Here is a 22,979-nt window from a genome sequence, read left to right as displayed (position 1 = left end):
CCACCGATTATGACATTACAATATTATTCCCATTTTCCTGCAATACACCTTGAGGACATGAAAAATTTCCTAGCTTGAGCTAGAGGTAGTTGCTTACAGATTGACAGGTAGCGTTGAAAACCATCATAATTTCTCTATCAATGAAATATTGCTCCTAACAGTATATTTCTTACATATATGCTCACTCAAACTTAATATTGTAATTATTTAGAATACCTTTTTAATTAAGGTAACAACTAAGGCATGCGAATTCTGCTGAAGTGCTAATGAAATTAAGTTACTCTTGTTTGTACCATCACTTTATAACCGGCTGAGGCTACTGCCCTGATGTGGTAATAGAAACACAAAGTAGGAGACCATCTCTGCCCTGGAGAGCTTACATTTTTAAAGGACAAGAGAAACAAAGACATTGATGCTTATTTTTCTTTATCCTATTGTATTAGGTCTGCTCTTATTTTCCTGTAACTAATCTATTTCCTCTTGGTTAAATACTTAGTGTGTTCCAAAGAGTTGTAATCCATGCCAGCACTCAGCCAAACTATTCGAATTGGTTCTTTAATTTCTTGTAGTTAATAAGCTACCATCAAAGAGTGTTTTTATTAAGGAGATAAAGCTGCTGGCATTTAAAAATGCCTCTAAACAATGTTGGTAATGTTTATGATACTCCATAAATGGAATAATGATCATAAAATATAAATCTCTTACACTGTGGACTCTAAACCTTGTTCCAAGTTATAGGTTATAAAATAAGGAGCAATTAGCAATGAAATAATAAGCTACAAAGTAATCATTGCTCCTATTTTTCCACAATAGTATAGTTTCTTAGTAGTATAAAGTGATATATAAGCAAATAGTTGAATGTCTAAATTTAGTAGGCCTATTTTTAATCTCACTCATACTATTGTAATTCAGGAGTAACTCCAGTGTAAAACATTTAAAGTCAGGATAAAGGAAGGCAGGATTCATGTAAAAATAGTATTATTTTAAATACATGCAAATAAACATTTAATTCCCCCTAACTTTTGCATTTCACTTGCAAATGAGTTTTTATATATTCATCAAATGAAGAACAAGTACTTAAAAGAAGAAAAGGTCTTTGTAAGGCTCTGAGAGAGGACCTTGACTTCCCTTTGAAGACTGCTTATTACTGAATCTGATGGGAATAACGGTTCTTTCAAAATGGACAGAATACCATAAGGATAGAAAATTGTACGCAAACACAAGCACCTATAATTTATTACAAGTTCAGAGGCCCTCTGGTATGGACCAACTGTCAGGAAGATGGTGAGGCTCTCCGCATCCAAGTACAATGCACTTAGATGTGGATGTCAAATGCCATCCCAGCAAGTCAGAACATAATAAATATTCTTTATGTGTATTGTAATTTTCCTTTGGTGCTCAGTGTGTTTTAAGGGCATTATGAACTAGATTAGTAGCTCAGCCTTACATACTACTGCATGTAATTTGGTACTTAGCTGTACCTCCCACAGTTCTTTCCTATTAATCTTTTTGCTATGAAAAGAGCTAAAGGCAGCACAGCTGTCTCTCCAAGAAGGATCTTTTTATGCCAGTGTTTATCTGATTGCAAACCAATGAGCAGTAAAGCTCAGAAAATTTTCATAGGTAAATAGTGAACTACTTCTCTTCAGTGGGCACAGTGAAATACTACTTCCTGGGAGAAATTCTTCTCCTCAACAGAAATGTATCTTTTCTTTTCCAGTTTTCAAATCAAAGCAACAAACAAAAGCCACTTCTGTTCTCTAAGTCCTCCAAAATACTATTGTAAAGCGATGATGCTTATCAGCAATGCTCAAGTGTTTTCTCACATTGGGATTCCTGCTAGGATCTGGGACTTCCAGGGAGAACAGGAGGAGAAAAGGAGATGGGAAATTTTCTCATGGCTTGATGTGGTAGTGATTTGGATATCCTACTTGGATTATTATATGATAGAGAAGCAGACTTAAGCATCTAAACCAAAAGTTAATCTTTAACTTAAAAGTAACCCTTCATAAGTGCAGAACATATCAGTGAACCAAGATAAAATGTTGCTGTTCCGCAGGTGGAGGAGGAGAGCTTTCCAGTTCAAGCTGTCATCACCATCCATAAAGGCAGCTGCAAACCAAGAGCACAAAGAGGTAAGGGCTTTCTTTTCTAACACCATCTGTAATATAGCACAGCAGAGGGTCTCTTTTTTTTTTTTTTTTTTTCTTTTTTTTTTTTTCTTGAAGTCTTGAGCAAGAAGGGCAGGGCCAGTCATTGCCATTCACCGAAAAGTCCTGAAGGCAGCTCATATTGCAACACTTCGTAAGAGCTGACGGCTGGAAACAGCACTGGGCACTGCAGTGGCACCTGCCAGAGTGTGCCAGATTTTATCTATGCCTGCCACCAAAGTTGTTATGCATTTAACGCCATTTCTTTAACCATCTTCAAAGGCAGTCAAGCTTTGTGAGCGGGCATTCATTCCCCCTACACTTGACCAGGAGCTGCAGAGATCCAGACATTACAGTGGCAGTGCCTACATGTGGTCAGGGCTTTGCTGGAGAACCTCCATGTGAAGAGTCATCCTCCTCCAAGGGTTTCACCTAGTCTACTGGAGAGGTGATTTAGGCTTGATTGCCTGCTTCCACCAAAGGTAGGCCACTTATCAGTGAATGTTGTTAAACCCTGAAATAAGAGGGTTGTTATCTTCCTTGGTGGCGATTGCTTAGAGGGAATGTTCCTTTCAGTGCAGCCCTTTGTTGATTTGGTAAACTGCCTCCTACTGCCATACATATCTTTGTCTCCTTTCATGTCAAATATTCTTTATATTATTTATAAAGTAGGCAACTTCTGACTTTATCTCTGGGTTGGTTGCAATGTTCAATTTTCACTGGCGTGCCTCCCCCTCCGTGCACACACCTCAAATGTGGCATTGCAGGGAGGAAAGCACATGAGGCATGAGCTTTGGGAACAGCCAGGAGGGCAGCAAAGCACGTTCAGGAGCTGCATCTCAAATGTTTGTAAGTTTAGTTGATATTTTATCAAAGAGTCATCCTGGTTAAAGAATCAACTTGGATTTCTTGTTAGATCACCCCTCAAGAACGCCAAGTTTTCTTTTAACAGTACTTAACGAGATGGGAGGAAGTAAGACACAATGTTCTTTAGTAGTAAGGAATGAAGGAAGAGAAACTGCGTGACGATCATGCATTATTTCTAAAAATAGTCATACCACACTTTTCTATAAAGCAGCAACTGCTCTTTAAAATGAGATCAAATAAAATATACACTTGAAATTGAACACAGAAGTCTTTAATATTTCCCCCACCCCAGGCTTTATCATCACTTCAAATCATTTTTCCCCTCCTTGTAGTGCTGAGCTATTTTAGTCTTGCCTGAAATCCTTCTACTGTTTTATTAAACGGACTCCCTCTTTTACACAAGCTTTCCCAGTTGTGATCCAAATGCTTTCTAGCAGCGTTTTCTGTGTATTAGTAGTACATTAATAGGAAGTTCCATCTGCTACTGTCCTCCCTCAAGTACAGCACAATGTAGTTGTTACCTAATTTTTTGTTTGAATTATTAGTATTTGGTGCACTCTGCTACTCTGGAGGACTGCGTAAGTATCACCTCACATTCATTTTCCCAACTTTGCCACTATTCATGCTTATTTTTGTTTATGAAAGCAACTACTTTTGTGATGTTCTGTAAGCTTTTTTTTTTTTTTTTTGTGATCAGCTCTTACTGAAGTCTGTCTCTGCTTCAAAAATATCACAGAATATTCCCTAGGATGTTTTGCTTGTTTAAATGCTTGGGTGTTTACCTCCACAGCATTTTAGTTTTCTCCTTTCGTTTTCTTAAACAGCTATAAGCTAATGAAACATGACTTGAAGACATATGTCTTTTGTCTGCATCTTTCCAGGTCATTTGCATGTAACGCGGGTGAAAGAGGAAGATACCATCACCACAGCACAGGTCCCCTGTATAAGCAGCCCTTTTGTGATTCTGAACTTCATGTAATATTAAAAGAGATGTTTCTTTAAGTTACTGTTAAGGTGCCAACTATATATATACTCATCCTTTTTAGAGTCAAAATGTATAGAATTCAGCAAAATTGAATATTTGAATGGATAGAGGGAAAATCAAATATGATGGAGACACTGATACTTATCCATTGCATGACTTGGTTGCTCTAGCAGCCATGTGCTGACCTGTGTTATGATCCTCCTTGTTCAAGTGTGGCATACCCAAAAGGTATTTTCTTTTTTTTTTTTTGTAAGTAACTGAACCCTGAGAAGGCTGTCTGGTTTTCTATGGTAAGGTTAAATGAGGGCACATTCAGTGGCCTCTGTTGCAGATATTTTCCAAATCGAGGTTTGGAAATGGTAAGGTAGAAAGAATGAGTGAAATGTGTGACACTGAGGCATCTAGTAGGCTTTGTGGAAAATGAAGGTAACAGCCCTGAAGTCTCTCTAGATGAACATCTGATTAAAATAGTCACATGCTGGGGTGTCTTGGCCCATCTGTTGGCAATGCCCATGGCAAGACTAGGGTTTATCCCACTTTTGGATGAATGACCACACTGTACAATACCTGTTCCTGTCACTATCTTCTGGGGGTGCAGTGCCTTGCACTTCTCTGGAGCCCCTCACAAATGGACCCATTAGAGGTCCTGTCCTCTCCTCACCCTGTGCAGGAACCAGCTCCCCTCTACGAGACCCAGCTCGGAGGTGGAAGACACTATGCCTATAATTAGGACCAGCCTGAAGGTGAACTTTCTTCTCCTGGGACCTGCTGCTGCTTCAGCCTAGATGTCCTCCTGTGTCCACTCAGGCACTGCCCCAGCAAGTGCCAGCATCTCGTCTTTGTCAGAAAATTCTGCTCATCAGGGAAGTTACCCAGCCTGGGACTCCCGGTCTTGTCTGCCCTGTGCAGCCTGAGAAGTCCTCCTGACCATGTGTGTGATAGCACTTCCACGTGCTATCACCCTCTCTAAAATGGACTTCAGTTGCCAAGTATTCACAGCCACTTGCGCTGTCCCAGGCTTGAAGAAATAGCCAAAATGGGGATTTTAAGTTTGGGGTGCATGTTACAAAACTCCTGTTGTTAAACTTTACCTGCTGAAGCGCTATCCAAAGATGACTATGACCTAAGCTACCACACCCCAAACCCTCATTCTCCACATCTTTGTTGCCAAATCCCAGAAACTGCTTTGTCTCTTCTGAAATGTCATGATTTTTTTTTTTTTTTTCATGCTTGCTTCAAAAATTCCTGTAATAATCCCTTTTGGTTTAGGCCAAATTGCTGCTGCTGTGACTGGTGACAGGAATATTCGAAGGGGATAGTTGATTAGATCCACCTCTTGGAGGTAGGGTTTGCCTTTTAATGGAGAAAATGTGAGAAGAAAATGGTAACTTGATCATCACTGAATTCCCCCCCCCCCCCAGCTACTATTAGCATTTAAATAATATTCCTGCATTTAAATAATATGCCTACTTTAAATCTCTCCATCCTAAAAATCCCACTTAAATTTGGATTTTCTTGTCTCAGTTAACAAGTCATCTCTGTAGCAGTGCTTTGCAGCTTCACTGTCCTGCAAAATTAGCATTTGGTCTCTCTCAATACCAGTGTTTCCAGTGCCAACAGTTGTCAGGAACTGGACACTGGGGATTACATCTAGTGTCACAGGCTTTCTGAAAGCTTTGCTTCTAAGAGTGACCTGTGTCACAGGCAATGTGGATGAAATCTTGCTTGCAAGGGAAGGATGGAAAATGGGACCCATCCTTCATGCAGCCAGGATCTCCAGCCGAAATGAACAATGTTTCCCTCCTCTTGTTCATCACTCTTGGGTTTTCAATCTTTCTGCTCTGCCAGAGAAACGTAATTGAAATTATTATTACCACAGCCTATCACTTTAGCAATGCATTGAAGTTAAGGAATTATGGATGGAGCTGCAACTGCACACTTCGTTACCAGTATAGAATATTTTTAGAATCAAAGTATTGGGTTTTGAGGTTGGAGTACATCCCACTGCACAGCCCAATACAGCAGCTATTCTGAATTTAGCCCAGCCAAGTATTTAGCCATCCAAGTAGTGCTCTGCTAACACTGATTCAAGAAACTGCAGCAGGAACTTCAAGGAAACAGGAAGGGAAAACTGCAGGAAGGAAGGAAACCACTTTTCAAATCTTATGGTTTTTAAATCTTCACTCATCTTCCAAAAACAAGATGGCAGGGAGGTTTGCAAGTACCAGATGACTTCTGCACTTATCAAGTGTTTCAGTAGTGACACTGTTCTTATTCAACCACAACATCTATTTCTTGTCCAATAGTCTCTAGTGCCAGGATTGTTCTCCCTTATTCATTAAAAGTACACAGCGTGTGTCAGTGAATCCATTCATCTTCCTCCTTCTGGAAATAAAGGAAAAGATGAGTCCCTTGAGCCATTGGTGTGTGTTGTTTACAAGTCTTCCTCTGGGGTTGTCTTCCCAGAACATACAATTTGATGTTTGCGCATTTCGAAGTGATGCAATGAATGTTTCTTTAGAAAATGCCTCCCCTAATTTACTTATAAAGCAGAAATTGTAAAGCTCTTTAGTCTTTGGTTATTTTCTCACTCTCTTCCAGAAACTCGACCATGAGTCAACTGCAGGTTTTATGTGGTACAATAATCCAGATGTACTTTCTCCTGGCTTGAAGACCTTAAATAAAACCTAAATAGGCTCAGCACTTTGCAGTTGTCTATGCTGTCTAGCACTGAAAAGTAGTCCCTATTGCAGGATGTCTCTAACATCTTGAATTTTATCCTTAACTTTCAGATAGCATCCAGCTCAGCCTTGCACTGCTCTTTAAGGCAGGAATGTCCTCCTCATCCTCTTCAGCGTTGGAGATGGAGATCTTCCAGTACATTGATGTACATCAAAATGATTTCATTGAGGTAGGAACTATATTGCAGTGAAATGACTGGAGCACAGAACTGGTGGCCCAGAGTGCTGTCCTCTGTGTGCAAGATGAGTGTTTCCCAATGAGGTAACAAGCAGGGTTCCAGCTCTGGCACCAGGTGTGCCACATGAGCTTCAAAAAGCACGGTTGCAAGGGGACAGTCTGTGCTGGGGACTCTCTGAGTGAAAGAGGGATTTACATGGACCTCCACAGACCAGGTGGCTGTGGACATCCTTCCAGGGTGTGCAGAGAGAGGCTCCACTGAGCTAAAATGCACCAACATGAGAGAACTGGCAAATCTTTCCCAGTGAATAAAAAAAAAAAAAAAAAGATATCCAGCATCCATGACACTGCTGCGATGGGGTAGAAATGAAACCATCTTCCAATGTGACACTTCTGGTGTTCAAAGGCCAAACACGACAGCATCCTGGGGGATTTAACTGCACTTCTTTCCTTCCTGTGCAGGATCTTAAGGAATGGGTGGCTGTGGAAAGCGATTCTGTTCAACCAGATCTGAGGAAAGAAGTAATGCGAATGATGGCATTGGCAGCAGACAGACTTTCAGCACTGGGAGCCACTGTTAATTTAGTAAACCTGGGGTCACAACAGGTGCTTGTTTGATTCTTGCATTTAAAACATCCTATTTGCTCATGTGGTGTACCTATTACATTCAGTGCTATGTATATGCATACATATGTTAACAACTTACTGATATTTTTGGTAGCTAGATAACAATATCAATAGTCCTATAGCTACGTGACACCTGCTGAAATCAGTTCCTCAAACTGTCTGAGAACAGACTTGGGAGAACACACAGCCAATCCAAATGCAAACAGACGTTCCCTGCTACGCAGAGACAGTTTGGTGCTTTTAGCTGGAAGGAAGTACTTTAAAAGTAAAATGTCTGAGTTTCTTACCAGGGCTTATTTTTACATTCTTCTGAGTAATGAAACATGACCGTTAATGCACCAATTCGCCACCAAAGTCTCTGTATGAGGGAAGCAGCTTTTACACGGAAAGTGTTGCCAGACAGAAAGGGCTAGCTAGCTATCTTGAGTGTCACCTTTGGTTTTGGGAGCTTCTGACAAATGCCCCAAGCCATTTTCTCAATGACAGTTGGAAAGCAACAGGCAAGAGTCGGTATCTGAGAAATCTCTGTCTCTGGTTCACTCGCTGTACTGTGGCTGGGGGCTCTTTCCTGCCCTGGTGTTGAATGCCTATCCTAACAGGAATTCTAAAGTTCACTCATAGTGATTCCCTTTTCTTTCCTCTGAGGCTTCTGGGCAGGACCGTGAGTCTTAGCACAAGGACCTTGTGGCACAGCAATACTTTAATATTTCAGGTTATGTCAGTTATTAGTTGTAATGAATGCGTTTAAAATGAAAACCTTAGCATGCACTTGGCATGCGGTTTTGATTGCTAAAATATATAGCAACTGTCTGTGTCAATAACAACAGCAGGGAATGGAGCAGAGACCAGAGGTCCTTTTCTCTACCTAGGACCAAAATCTTGTTTCACAAAATGGGCTTTTCCTTCGATTGCTGGGCAAGCAGCTATGCTTTTGTGTTGCAACAGACTGATACAGACCGATATTATCGGTGAATACAAGGGAGTACACGCATTCCTTCACTACTTATCTCTCTGTCCTGTGAGACACTCGGCCTCTCTCAGCTCATGTGGAGATCTGCTCTGCACAGTGGTACGTTACAGGATCAGTTTAGAGCCTTAACTTGTTTTCAAAACAGTCTACAATAGCTGCTGCTGCTATTCTTGTTTCTGTATTTGAAGTCACAGGACTCCTGCTATCTGTCTGTAGCAAAATCAAACCCCAAATTGTGTGGCTTTTGACTATTTCAGTGTCACAACATATGCTTTGGTCACTCCAGAACACAGCTTTGTCTTCTCCAGTGCTGGGAAGTAAGAGTTTAGTTACGAGGGCACTTATGACAGTAAAATATTAGAGTAGCTCCATAAAGTCTCTGCGGAACCTAAACAGGTGGAGAGAAAAATCTTAATTTTGCTGGGTAGGTTAGAGCTGGATTCAAAGTCAGATTTGTGGACCTGGTCAAATCAGAGACAACTGACTATGCAGAAGTATTTTCAATATTGAGAATTCCAGGGTGTTTTTTATATAACACTTGCAAGTTTTCAAGGGTTTGTTTTTCCTTTTCTATTTTTTTTAACATTTTTCTGCAGTTGCCTGATGGCCAGGACCTTCCACTGCCTCCTGTAATTCTTGGGGAACTGAGGAAGGATCCACAAAACCCCACTGTGTGTTTCTATGGTCACGTGGATGTGCAGCCTGCCAAAAAGGAAGATGGCTGGAAAACTGACCCTTACACACTGACAGAAATCAATGGTGTGTATCTGCTCGTAACTTTTGTATTGTTATTTGAACACATGACACTGAGATTCTGAATAGAAGGAGGGTCCTCCCTGTATGTTTAACCACAGCATGAGGACTTCTCCCATGGAAATCTGTGGGACAAATCCAGTGGCTTTGAATCTTGATGACCACGCTGTGAGTAGTGAGACCCATCAGTGATTGCTTAATATTTGGCATGGAAGAGCCACATAAGGTTAGTTATGCATTATAGAGTATTCAATAGAGAATCCATTTCTGCTTTAAAACTCTTGTTGGGTTGTTGGATCAGCCATTATCCTCCCTTGTGCTTCCTCTTCATTGCTTCATAATCCTTTAGTACCTCCACCTGCCATGCTGGAGCTAAGGAACACTGGTGGTGGAAAAATGAGAGCCCTCCTTCCCCCTTAACATACTTATCCTTCCACTACAGCCAGCTGAGCATGGAAAGCTCTGTTCACTTGAAGGACCAAAATTAAGGATGAGGGTCAGCAGGGAGTAAGACCAAGAACCCAGAAATCCTGATTCCCAGGCCTGTCCTACAGCCATTAAATCACCCCTTCCCATCTCTTGGGACCAGCTCCAAACACCCTTACTGGGGTAACTCTTCTGCCTCCAGTAGGGAATGCCACAGATAAATCTGGCAGTGACAGTCCACAGATTTATCTGTACATGAAACCGAAATCTGTCCCTGCATAGAACTGTACAGTTAAATATTTAAAAAAGTACTATGTGCCTAGACTCGTAGCTTCATACTTCTATTGGGGGTATCTGTGGGTTTTCCTTTTTTTTTTTTTTTTTTTTTTTGCTGCTTTTTACCTGGGCTGGGTGATGTGCATAGAAGCTGCATATTGTGCAAACTCTCCAGGGATGTCTGGTGTGAACAAATAGCTCCCAGGAACAAAAGTGAAGCTCAGAAATTGGCACGTAGCAGAAACCACAATATGATGTATATAAAAGGGAGAAAACCAAAAGTGTACCAGTCCACTGAGAAACACTCATCACCTTATTTAAAACATGTCAATGAAATCCTGATTCTTTTGACACTTCACGCACCACTACAGCTTCTGCGGTAACAGGAATTTGCTGATTACACTGAAGTGATGAGAGAAGTTTCAAAGATTGCTTAAAAATGTTCCTCTTCTTTTTAAGGAAACCTCTATGGGCGTGGAGCAACAGATAATAAAGGACCTGTCTTAGCTTGGATAAATGCAGTGGAAACATTTAGAGCCTTGAAATTAGTAGGTATTAATGAAGAATTATTGTAGTTTTATAATATATATCTGGAGGGATGCATTTACCTTTCTGTGAGTTAGATGATATGTCTCCGTACCAACAGATGACATGCATTTCGAAATATTAGCTTATTTCTAATGCTATATCCTGGGCACTTGTCCCACTCCAGTAAGAATCTGTCCTTGAGCATTTCTATTTTGAACAGTCTGTATGCAAGGTAAATATGGTTTTGCTGTCGTTGCCCTGTACAGGAAAACACACTCGGGGAAGCATTCAATATATATTATATATTAAGCAGCTTTGATACCCTATTCTCTTGAGAGCTTTTGAAATGGTAAAATAACATACAGCACAGATTAGTCATGAAGATTCATCTCTGCTATTACATTCTGCCAATCTTTGATTTTTGTCCATCTACAAGTTACATTCAATTCATGTGTGTATGCATGAAGAGAACAGGTATCAAAAAATGCTCATAAGTAATGGACTGTTCTTTCAAAAATGTATTAGATTCATCAAAGCAAGTGCTTTGAATGGGTGCATTAACCAAGTACAAATATACCCACTTATAGTATGACATAGCTCTAAGAATCAAACTTTTGCCTAAATTATTACAATGATCAACTCGGTTACCTTTAAATCTGTCTGCATATGTAATTTTGGGCTAATTTTATCCCCAATGCAAAGCTAAACCAACATATAGTCCAAACTTATAACATGGTTAGTGAGCATCCTTTAAGGTGAATTTGCATGACATTTTGTTAGATTGTTGAGAAACAGTTTTTGCCTCTGTAATGACACTGTGGCGCAAATTGAGCATAAGTCTTGACTTTTAAAGCCCTTTTACAACCTTCTGGAAAACTGATGTTTTTCTTGCATTACTAGTACTGAATTGACCTCAGCATGTCTTAAGTGCTAGTAAACCCACACGTTATTTGCGTACAGATTAGCTGTTGTAAGTGGATATGGTTATGGGGCTGTCTCTCTGCATCCTTCCAGTTTTTCAAATCGCTAATAATTACTTTGGCATTTTAACAAGCAAGCAAAAATAAATACTTCTCATTTGAAGCCTTTCCCTAGAAGACAGCACAGACCATCAAACAATATTCACGAACAGTTTGTTTCTAAATGTTTTTGTGGTCGTTCGCTGAACCATTGGTGAACCCATCTATAACACAACTTCATTTAATTCTAGACACTTGTTCCTGCATTTAATCTGAGCATTCAATCAGAAGATAAAACATCTTAAAAGCTGTAATGAGAAAATGAATTAGAATGGGAAACTAAGCTCAAATTTACTTCTCCTATGGGATGCGTCAGCATTTCCAACTTGTGCTATTCCAGAATAAAAGTTCTCTTAATTACCCTTGGAACTCCATCCTTATGAACTAGCAGGCAAATGGATTCATGACTGCTAAAACGACAATTATAGTAAAATCAGCAACATTTTTACCACTGTGTGACTAACTCTGGTGATAACACAATGGGAAAACTGCAGCAGTAGACCTCTGCCAGGGGTTCCTGCATAGGCACCAACAGTGGAAATATAAGAAGCAGGAAATTTTCTGTGAAAATGCACCTGTTATTATGCAGGATTTCCAAAGCAATTAGAATACTTAATGGTACTGAGAAAAATCCCATTTTATGAGGCAGTCCAAACTTTCTGAGAACGCAAGGAAAAAGCATATCCCTAGTATTTTCCTTCAAAAATTAAAAGTGCAGAAAAACATGAAGAACAACTTTTTCTGGGAAACGATATGTATATTTATCAATGCTCTTTCTTTTGAGGCAAGCTATGTATCCTATGTCCTTCGTCTCCTAACACAACATGTACTGCAAGCCAGTCTGCTTTTGATTTTCTTAAGGTCTTTTATTTTGGAAAATGCTTGTTCCTTACCCAGACTTCTTTACTGTTCATTTAGGCTACGCCAGTAAACTTCAAGTTTGTAATTGAAGGCATGGAAGAAGCAGGGTCCTTGGGGCTGGAAAAATTACTTGAAGAAAAACGGGGCTTTTTCTCTGATGTTGATTATATTGTGATTTCGGACAACCTCTGGCTCAGCAACAAGAAGCCTGCCCTTACATATGGGAGTCGGGGAAATGCCTCCTTCTGTGTGGAGGTAAACAACACAGGTTCATTCGCACTGGGCCCAGAGAGCAGTGATGTACACTGTACACCACATCTATAGCTTCATGCAGAGAAAGACTGAGAGCAAGCTTAATATTTACAAATACAGACCTTTCCTCCATATCCTTTTGTGCTTGTGCAGATTTCCCCCCTCGTTTCAGTTCAATTAGCATTATTTACTTCCATTAACTCCTCTTCAATCATCATTTCTCCACTTACACTCGCTCTCCTTGATCCCTTTCCTATCCCATTACTCTCCTGCTGCTCCCCCTGTCTTTTCTCATCACTCCTTCTGCACATCAGCTCTGTTCTCTTGCAGCACCTCAACTCTCTCCACTCTAAAACCATTTCTTCTGCAGCTCTGCGTCTTTTGCAGCAGATACATTACGGCAAGCAGTATCTGCCTAAAGGGACTCAACGTAGTTGGATCCCTGGGTTTAAAAGCCACCCAAAACTTCTGTAACCACGGGCAGAAGCAAGTAACAGTGCACTGTAGTATATTTAGCAGCCAACACGAGCTGCTGTGAAATGAAAAGCAGAAATTTCTCATCTGGAAACTTCCTGATGAAGCATAAAAGGAATTTCAGAAAGAAGATTAAAGAACTAGAGAACTAAAGAAAAATCTGCATTAACCTTTCTGTCTGAAATAGAATGAAATTTGTTTTTAATCAAAAGAGTCTCGGCAGCCTTGGTTCAATTCTTCTAAGTCTTAGTTAAGAAAAATGATGCTATTAAAACATCAAAAATGATCTCTACCTGCTAACAGACAGTGGGCTGTAATGAGGTTTTGAGAAGAATAAACAAGTTTTTTACAGGCAAATAGTTTATGATAAACCTGCATATGAAAATGTGTCTGGAAAAAGAACCCATTTAATAAACCGAATGCCTCTCTCTTGTCTAAAGAATTTAGAGGACTCTTGAATCATACAGCTTATGTGTTGCATTCTGGAATTAAGGTTGGATGTAGATTTTCTTAATGCAAAACAAGTAAGGTTCGTTCTTGCCTTTGTTATGAAGATTCAGCATTAAATAAAGATAGAGAACTTGTAGTTATTCTGCGGTGTTAGAATCAGTAATGTGTAAGTGTTTCACTTTCGTTGTGTTTAATCTTGCTGGAGCAAAGGAAGGAATGGAGAGGGACCCTTGCTTTCAAATGCCTGTAAGTGCTATAGACAGCTGCATTTCTCTCTCTAGTGATTAACAAGAGAGCCCTATCTTCTCTTTACCAGCAGCAGATTGTTCCTGACATAAAATGTTTTCCATTTTATAAATAAGCACATAATTTTCTTTTCACTCATGGTGTCATTTAAAAAAAATGAAGTTACCAGTTGCTGGGGAGGGGGGGGGAGAGCACCCAACCACTCGCAGAAGAAAAAGGTGGGGAGTGTTTATATGTAACCTGTGTCTTTGGTACAGGTTGAATGTGGCGGCAAGGACCTTCACTCTGGAACTTTTGGAGGCATCATTCATGAGCCGCTGATGGACCTGATAGCTCTGCTGGGTAATAACATGCATCATTGCTCAGGAGTAACTGGGGAACAACGGCTAGCGATCAGCTTAACGAAGATCAGTGCCATGTTTAATTGACCTGAGTAAGGCAAGTCTAATTGAAGCAAGATTCCTAGGTTTATAAATCTCAGCATAACTATGGTGGCAGCAGCTGAGGAGGGGAATGTCCCTGGTAAGGCCAGGACCTCAGGCATGTGCCCGTTAAGCTGATGTCAGTCATGTGTCAATCAAGAAAGCTTAAGGATTGCTGGCAACTTGGATACGTATGCATGTAGAAAAGCCTGCCTTTTTAATGCTGATTTGTATCTCAGCAGGATGATGTTTTCATGTCAGCAGCTGTGCTGACCCACTACACACAAATGCACAGCAACTCAGTGGTTTTCTTCATAGATATGAACATGCGTCAGCGTAGGTGCCACAACTTGGTGGATGCAAACAGTTGCTGGTAGTTAGCTGTTAGGCTTACTCATCTGGTAAAGAGTTAAGTAGAAGAGAAAAGGTGCTGTGATTGCCAAGTGGAAGAAATAGGTCCCACTTGTACTGATATCTCTATCTTGTTTTGTAGACAGCCTTGTGGATCCCACAGGTCGTATTCAGATCCCTGGAATCTATGACAGTGTTGCTGCCCTGACAGAGGAGGAGAGGAAATCGTATGAATTGATTGAATTTGATCTAGAGGAACATAAAAATAATAGTGGTGTGGAAAAATTCCTCTATGGCACCAAGGTAACATAAAATCCGTATAAATGGTCAGCAGAAAGAATTTAAATCACCCATTCATAGCATTTATGTATAAAGCCAAACTGAAAGATGTTTTCAGTCAACGGCAAACTCAAAAATAAAATCAAGGAGCAAAGAGCATTAAAAGGTAAATAAAATTAATCTGCTGAAAATGCAAGCTACCGCATGAATAATCAATGAAAAGGAATAATGCAAAACTAGGTGTTGCTCCCCTTCTCTTGCACTGCAGATCCTCTTCCCCTCACCAAACCAGCCAAAGAAAATAAGTGTTAAAACCTCTGTGTATGGGTTACATAGTAGAAAAGTTGCAATTGGCTTTGAAAAAATGGGGAGGCAGCTTTAAGCAGATGTGTTTTGGGGTGTTTATGTGCTTAATACAGATTTTGATGTCTGCCGAGCATGCCAAAAAACCACACAGAGCTATAAGCCTCTATTTGCCAGCATTTAAAAGTCATCCTAAATAAAACCCAGCAGGTAAGGGCTGGCTCGGAAAGATCTCTCTGCACAAGAGTGGCAGCTGGGAGAAAGTAAAGCAGCGATTCATTATTTTTTATCACTGATGTAGTTATACTGGTATAACCTGTAATATGGGTGCTTTTATTTCGATGAAAAAGCCTCTGAATTAGCCTAAGATAGACTGTAATAATCAGTAACACAGAAGTATAATGTAACTACACTAAATAAGTTTTGGTGCTTTACTTATATGAGGATGAAGCGGTGCAAATTTTATGTGTACGTAAAGCTCTACTCTCATAAAATTGCAGTAGAAAGAAAGGAGCTGTGCCCCGGGGTTCTGCATGAAGAACAATTTATAACTTGCATATTTCTCCTTTCTTCCTTAGAATAAACATTTTTCTTTTTTCTTTTTAAATTTTTTTTACCCCCATCCATTTTCTCCAGAAAATGAATCAACTTGGTTATTGAACATTATTTTCTTACCTTTTGTATTATTTAGCACTCTGTAGTAGAATTTGTTCCCTGGTATAATCTGGGAGGGGTCTGGCTAAACTGGTCACAGATTTCTCCTGTGAGAGGTTTCTCCTGCTAGAAGTTATGAGATCAATAGATGGTCAGATCAGAAGTTGTTCTGATTTTCCTTTGCGTGAGAAATTTCCTTCCAAGATATTTTAAAATAAAGCTCCACTTTTCTTGCTGTGCATGAAAAGTTGTTCTTATCCAAATATTTCTAAAGGTAAACAAATATTGACTGAAAGAAACAGTATTTTTTTTTTAATTAAAAGATATGAGCATGGGTTTAAATTACAAATCAAACATCTTTAAAACACAGAGGTCTCCAAATACAAATTTTAGGATGGAAAAAGGTTGCTTTTTCACATCAATTTACATCAACTGTGAACGACTCCAGTGTCATCCTTTATATTTTCGATGTTATTTTTTTGAAGGAAGAAATACTTCTACACCTGTGGCGTTACCCTTCTCTCTCTATTCATGGGATTGAAGGAGCTTTTCATGAACCGGGAATTAAAACTGTCATTCCGGCAAAAGTCATTGGCAAATTCTCAATCCGTCAGGTCCCCCACATGGACCTTTCAGTTGTGAAAAAACAGGTAAGAGGCAAACCTTTTCTTTTGGCCTCTACTGTGTAAACTAAGACCCTCTTAGCAGCTCACAAATTTACACCCAAAGTAGGAAAGTGAATATTTCTAGCACTTATTTGATTTCTGAGAGCAGAAGCGGGAACGTGGGTGTAAGCTTGAGCTGCAAGAAGCTGAACACTTCTGACTGCGACGTGTTTTCACTGCAGGTGGTGGAGCACTTGGAGGGTGTTTTCTCCAAGAGGAACAGTCCAAACAAACTGAAAGTGTCTATGCCTTTGTGTGCGAAGCCCTGGCTCGCTGATGTTAATGGGCCACTATACAAAGCAGCAAGAAGGGCAATAAAAACAGGTGTGTTCCTTCTTTTTTCAGTCTTTTAATGTGTCTGCAAGTGTGCAGGGGTGTTGGGCTCATCCATAGAGCAAAAGGGATTTCCTGATTCGGTGCTGCAGTCACATCTCATTGATGCGTGCATTTTATTTTGATAGAACAACTCACCCATGAGGCCTCCATCTCTTGCTGAATTTGGCTCTATTTAATAGGAGTAGCCAGAAGACCTCATTTAGTTCTTTCATATACTGACAGAAAGCCAGAGGTTTGTAAAGTGCAACTGATTTGTGAAATCAGTTGGCTACACACTCAAAACAATTCCTACTCCGGAGTGCTTTATGTTTGAGCAAATAGCTGACATTTGGTAGCTGAAGACAGCACCTCTATTTCACTTAATGAATTAAGTCTTTCCACTTATTTCAGTTTTTGGAGAAGATCCAGATTTTATTCGGGATGGTTCAACAATTCCTGTTGCCAGAATGTTTCAGACTATAACACAGAAAAGTGTGATGATGTTTCCGATTGGAGCAGCTGATGATGGGGAGCACTCCCAGAATGAGAAAATAAGCAGGTTTCTTTTATTTGTCTATTTGCGCTATAAGAGAAGAGGGCAGAACCAAAGTCCCTGGGTACCTGCGCATAAGCACTGCCAGATAGGAAGCTTTGCTCTCCACTGGACAGTCCCAAACTACTGCCTCTAGGAAACTTGTTGCTGTGCCATGCAGAAAGCAAAACTCCCAACCTAACGCATACCTCCATATACTTTTCATGAAGTGTTTACTCAGCCTTTAAATACCTCGCACTGGCAACTTTCATTTCTCTGGTCTGAAAGATGATGATGTAGATGGGCACCTTTCCATCACAGCATCAATTTCAAAGTATTCCAGTCAGGCATACAAAGGATAATGGTTAAATAAGGGTTTTCATAGTTTTCAGTATAAATGGATATAAAGGTGTATTTATATTACAGGGACCAAACCTAGTGTAATTGTATCAAAATTAGCTTAAACTTGCGTTCATTCTTTGAGAAGTGTGTTGCCTGAACATTTGGGCAGCTTCTGAGTCAAGTCACACTGAGGAACTACAGAATCCTACAATAATTCCCAAATTGTTTTTTGCAGTCTCTCAGCATATCCTCAACCCTTGGGGCTACAGACAATAGTAATTAGCGGACATAATGTTATAAAAAGTCTCCTTAGTGAACCCTTCAGAGGAATGCCAATTGCGGTATGTCCAGAATTTCAGTGCACTTGGTCCTTTTTTTGGGTGACCAATCTTGCAAATTCCTCTGAAGACTCTGAGAACTTCACCAGACTATACGCCACTAATTAGAAGTTAATTCAGATAATTTCATTCTCTTTCTTTCTTCATAGACACAACTACATTGAAGGAACCAAAGTGTTTGCAGCCTTCTTCCTGGAGATATCAAAGCTACATCGACACTTACATGAAACTTCAAACATAGAGACTAAAAACTGACAGACCATTGCAAGAAAATCCACAAAGCACTTTTTTAGTCTTAAGCTTTCAAACTTCTTGATCTGGAAAAACTTATAAATCACATACTCCTGCGGGTCTGAATTGGTGGAAAAAATAAATGTCATGCTATTACTTGCAGTACTACTACATGACATGAGTTTGTGATCCAGTCAATCAAGTGATCTTATCCCTAAAGCTATAAAATAGGGTTATGGATAATTCATTCTCTCTGAGTGGAATATAGGACCAAAGGGAACTTCGCCATTTACTTTATTAAAATTACTTTATTTCTGTTTGGTAGTATGCCCATGTTCATGCCACCTAGCTCATATTCCAGTTTATGCATATGAGCAATTCTCAACACTCATTTCCTCCCCGCTTTATACAAAATTTCACTACTCATAAATATGAGCCTTTCAGCAGAAGAGAAATGTGGAAAGCTTGGTGAGATGTTGGAGGTGATGTATTTCCTCCTACAAGAGCTATGGAGGTTGTGTTTCTAGGACTATAACTGCTTTGGAAAACAGTGCATTCTATACTGCCTATGGGCTCTACAACATCAAGTACAACTGAAGGTGGGCTTATGCTAAATGTAGTTTTTTCTGTTGCTCGTTGGAAGGCCAAATAAAGTACAGTCAACAAAGCACCATTTTATAAGTACAGGTACTATTCAGAGCACTGTACTGAAATAAGGGTCTGCTCTGAAACAGCCACTTAGTGTCAAGTTAAAACCATGTGTGTGAAACCAATGAATTATGCAGACCATCTTCATGCCTCCTTCAGTGTCAGAAGAGAGAAATTTGGTTTCAGATTCTCCAGGCTCTGAAAGGAAGCATTGGGAAGCTACTCCAGCCCATGGGGGTATCCAGAACTACTCTTTCCCTCTTAGATCAAGACAAAGCATCACCAGTCATCCTGTTGCTTTCTTTTTTTTCTGGTGTTTGGGAACTCATCAGCCTTTTGGGGAAAAACAAAACAAAACACACACACACACACACAAAAACAAACAAAAAACAACAACAAACATTTGGTGTGCATTTTTCTAAGCTCTGTACTGTTACACATCATTGCTAGCTGTTTGTTGCCACACTAAGTTAAAGGTAACTTTGAAATGACAGTGTTAGAAATAGGATTCAAGTCTGCTTTTGTTTGTTAGCCTTATTCTAGTTATGCCATATCCCATGTCAGAGCATGTTAGATATTCTCAAATCCTGACTAACTACGGAAATCATATGTACACTTTGTGTGCATACACATGTATGCAGCTCTGTGTGTGCGTGTATATACACTCACAAGATCTAATCCTGATGTAAAAAAACATTCCTGTTCATACTGATTCAGGTTTTTCTTATTAATGGTTGAATAATGGCTTTTGGTTTTGGCCAATTTGTGTGCAATCCTACAACTGCTACAGTATGTTCATTAGTACAGCTTACGCAAAGTCACAGGAAAGGGACACCAAAAAGAGGTGACTTTTCAGTGTAAATTGGACTGGTTAAATATTATTCTAGACTAGTTTTTACACTTGTGAAGTTCTAGTGTTAATTTGTATTTAGTTCAGGGTACCTCTTCATAGTGAAAGCTAAGTACAGTTTGTTTCACATATCATATTTGTATAATCATATGAGAAGATGCTTTGCTGGTTAAGCTTACACAGGTGGTAAGAAAACAACCTTGTGGTGATCTTCAAAGCAGCATCAATACCTTTGAGGGCTTGTGCACCCCCGAGCACCTCTAATAGCACCAGGAGGCTACACATGGTGGGTCAAGGTCTGCCTATCTCTCTGGTATATCATTCCAAGTCTTGCCTCCTGTAGGCTCTACATCCATGTCGTAGGGAATCGATTGCTCAAGGGTGAGATCATATTTTTCTATTGATTATTAATGTGAAAGAGGAAATTGCAACATTTTAATTTTCATTTTAAATCAGTGGGTTTAAGTGTGAAAACTGTTGTTGTGGGTTTTTTTTTTTTTTAATTGGAGGAATACACTGATATCTCAAAAGACTAAAAATGTGGCAGTCAGCTAACATCATAGAGCATGAGTAAAACAATAAGACGCTGACAACAGAAGCTGAAGGCATCGAGAGGCGAGCAGCCTCCCAAGACTAAGAACTAATCAGGTCACCATCTGCTTAGCCTGTGAAAGTGGAAGATTAGGCTTAGTCATGCAGTTACGGTTTTCCTTTTCAGTAACACTACTCCCAAGAAGCTTGGCTTTGACACCTGCTAGTTATTCCTCTCAGAATAAGGCATTTAGCTTCTTTGACAAAATGTTATACAATGCCTTGCTAGTTCAGGATGTCTATAGTTCGTGTTTGGACAAGGAAGATTGCGCAAATGCGCCTTTACTGGTGACGCAGGAGCCCGTGCCACAGTGGCCAGTGCCAGCGAGGAGCCACCATCTCCTTGTTCCTGTGGGAAACTTCCACCTGCAAGTAACATGTAAAGTTAAAATACCGATGCGTGAAATAACTCCTGAACACAATCTTCTCACTTTTTATATCCTGTTCAGTCTCCCTGGCTCATTTCTGTGCTGCTCACCACGAGGGTGTGACGAGTGTCTGTGAGTGCAAAACTCGCCTACGAGCAAATTCACGTAACTGCACGCCCTTGTTCCCACCGACCTCCGGGGTCTGTCCCCTCTGCTAACGGATGCGCTCACCGCCAGCTACTTTCTACTATGGGATTTTCTAGGATCCTGAAAACATTTGCACCTTCTCCTCTTTTCCTTTTCACTTGCTTTTTTAAATACATCCGGGTTTAGAAGACTTCTCTAGAAAGACGGTGTCCCGGGGATTGGTCGGAACTGCACACGTTACCATAGTTTTGGTACAAGTTGCTCTCTTATAGAGAAGCAGCATAGTACTTTGCTAACACCTATTGCCCCAAGGCGAAACTTAATTGTTTTTCAAATTTATACCTTGTGTCATAGAATCCTAGAGTATCTCTAGTTGGAAGGGTCCCAAAAGGATCATTGAGTCCAACTCCGTCTATGTCCATGTATGTCTGTATATTGAGCTGCAGGCACATCATATCCTTTAAGACATAAATCTTTATGTAAACACTTTAAACAGAAATATATGAATAGAAAAATATGATCTGTTCTTTGTTAATAGAGTGCATTTTTGTCTACTTAGCTCTACTGCCAAATACTTCAGTGATGACTTGCGTTCTTGGAAACATGTATGAAGAACAGCTTCACACTACAGATCGTTTTGATAAATATGTAGTAAACGCTTTTCCTGGGATACTGCTACATTAGATTACATAAAAATAGACCAGGGAATTCAAACCTGCCTGCTACCAATGCAAGCATGGCGGTATACAATTTGGCAAGTTCTTTGCAGAGATTTTTTTTAAAACTGAAGTATGAGCTTGAACTGAACTCAAGACACTTGGACATCATTTCCAGTGGTTTCTAAGGAGGAAAGTGAAAGAGCCACTGACTCTTAATGGGGCTTTCCAGCCCTGCCTGATAAGCCCCAGTTCCTGCAAGGCTTTTCAGCTGATTCTGCAACCCACGCGGAATGAGTTGTTTGAGACGGATGGTGTCAGAGGAGGTTCCTAGTTACTTTACTCTCGCACAATTTTAAAAATTGCAAATGCTATCTGAAAGCATGCTTGCATTTTGTTAGGCAATTCCTCGCAGGTTCTTTGTGTGACACCTGCCACGTTCACTTACTCCGCAAGGCAGGAACTACAGCTGTGTTTCTTTACGGACTCAAATCAAATAGGTGTGTAATAGCGCTTGCAAAAACATAACTCGGCATTGAGTTTGGGTTCTCTTTGCTATGAAACTTTACCCTTGGGAGGGGAAAGCAGCCAGCAAACCCTTGGTTAAGCTTCAAAGTCCACACTGCAGATGGTGCCTCCTGACAGCAAAGGAAAATGGCCGTGTTCCTTGCCCGATGAGCATTTGAGAACTTCAGTGTGTCACTAGGAAACGCTTTCCGTAAAGCCGACAGTTTACACACATTCTAATTTCAGCGGATGTAGCTCTAACAGGACTTGGATGCATGTGCCAGGTGGATAAAATGCTGACTTAGTGAAGATGAAAAATAAGGATTAAATCTGTATTTCACGTAGCGTGACTATCTTTGCAAGTTCTTTTCTGATCTGATCTGATCCCACATTAAATCTTAATGTATCAATGCATAATGTACCAGACTTGATGTTTATATTGGAGATATTTGTCTTTCACAAACTTGCTTTGTGGGTTTGTGGGAGATGAATTATACAGTGGCAGAGTTGTAAATACTGGCAAGCTGGACGTCTTCACACATAACAGATAATACAGGGTAATAAATGAATCTCTTTCATTTTACTGCAATGAATTACCTTTTTATTAAAAAAAACATAGTACAACAAAAGCAAATCCTTGGAGGTTTGGCATTGTCAGCCTCCAGACAGACTTGTATATAGCTATATTTAAACCAAACATTGTGTATGTATGTGTGAATAATACTGATGTTGCTACCTGTCCTAAAATCATTTCAGTGATCTCTCACTGTGAAATAACATGATGTGCCAGCCAATTGCATGTTCCACATCATTTAGATGCAGTTACACTGTTTTAATTTATTTTTTTTTTTTATATCTGTAAGAATAATTCAAAGATTATGCTAGCCATGTCTTTTTATTTGTGGAGCTGAAGGGGATTTTTTTTCTTTTTATTTTTTTTCTTCCCTGAACTTAGAATTGAAACTGTAATCGAAACT

The 22,979-nt window shown here is 39.9% G+C and overlaps 1 protein-coding gene across 1 annotated transcript; it reads left to right on the top strand.

Annotated features, from left to right (window-relative positions):
* Nucleotides 1–6,835: 6,835 nt before the first annotated feature.
* CNDP1 (carnosine dipeptidase 1) lies at nucleotides 6,836–18,359 on the top strand (the record flags this gene model as incomplete). Its single annotated transcript, XM_082480075.1, has 11 exons — nucleotides 6,836–6,913; nucleotides 7,384–7,527; nucleotides 9,115–9,277; nucleotides 10,433–10,521; nucleotides 12,439–12,636; nucleotides 14,061–14,145; nucleotides 14,719–14,879; nucleotides 16,298–16,462; nucleotides 16,660–16,801; nucleotides 17,204–17,351; nucleotides 18,154–18,359. 11 exons carry the CDS (start codon nucleotides 6,836–6,838, stop codon nucleotides 18,257–18,259), a joined length of 1,479 nt encoding a protein of 492 aa, XP_082336201.1. The 3' UTR covers nucleotides 18,260–18,359.
* Nucleotides 18,360–22,979: the final 4,620 nt, after the last annotated feature.

The sequence above is a fragment of the Vanellus vanellus genome (assembly GCF_965231255.1).
Source record: "Vanellus vanellus genome assembly, chromosome: 2".
In the NCBI taxonomy this organism is placed as follows: domain Eukaryota; kingdom Metazoa; phylum Chordata; class Aves; order Charadriiformes; family Charadriidae; genus Vanellus; species Vanellus vanellus.
The sequence above is the reverse complement of the archived record's forward strand: the minus strand, read 5'-3'. Positions and strand labels throughout refer to the sequence as shown.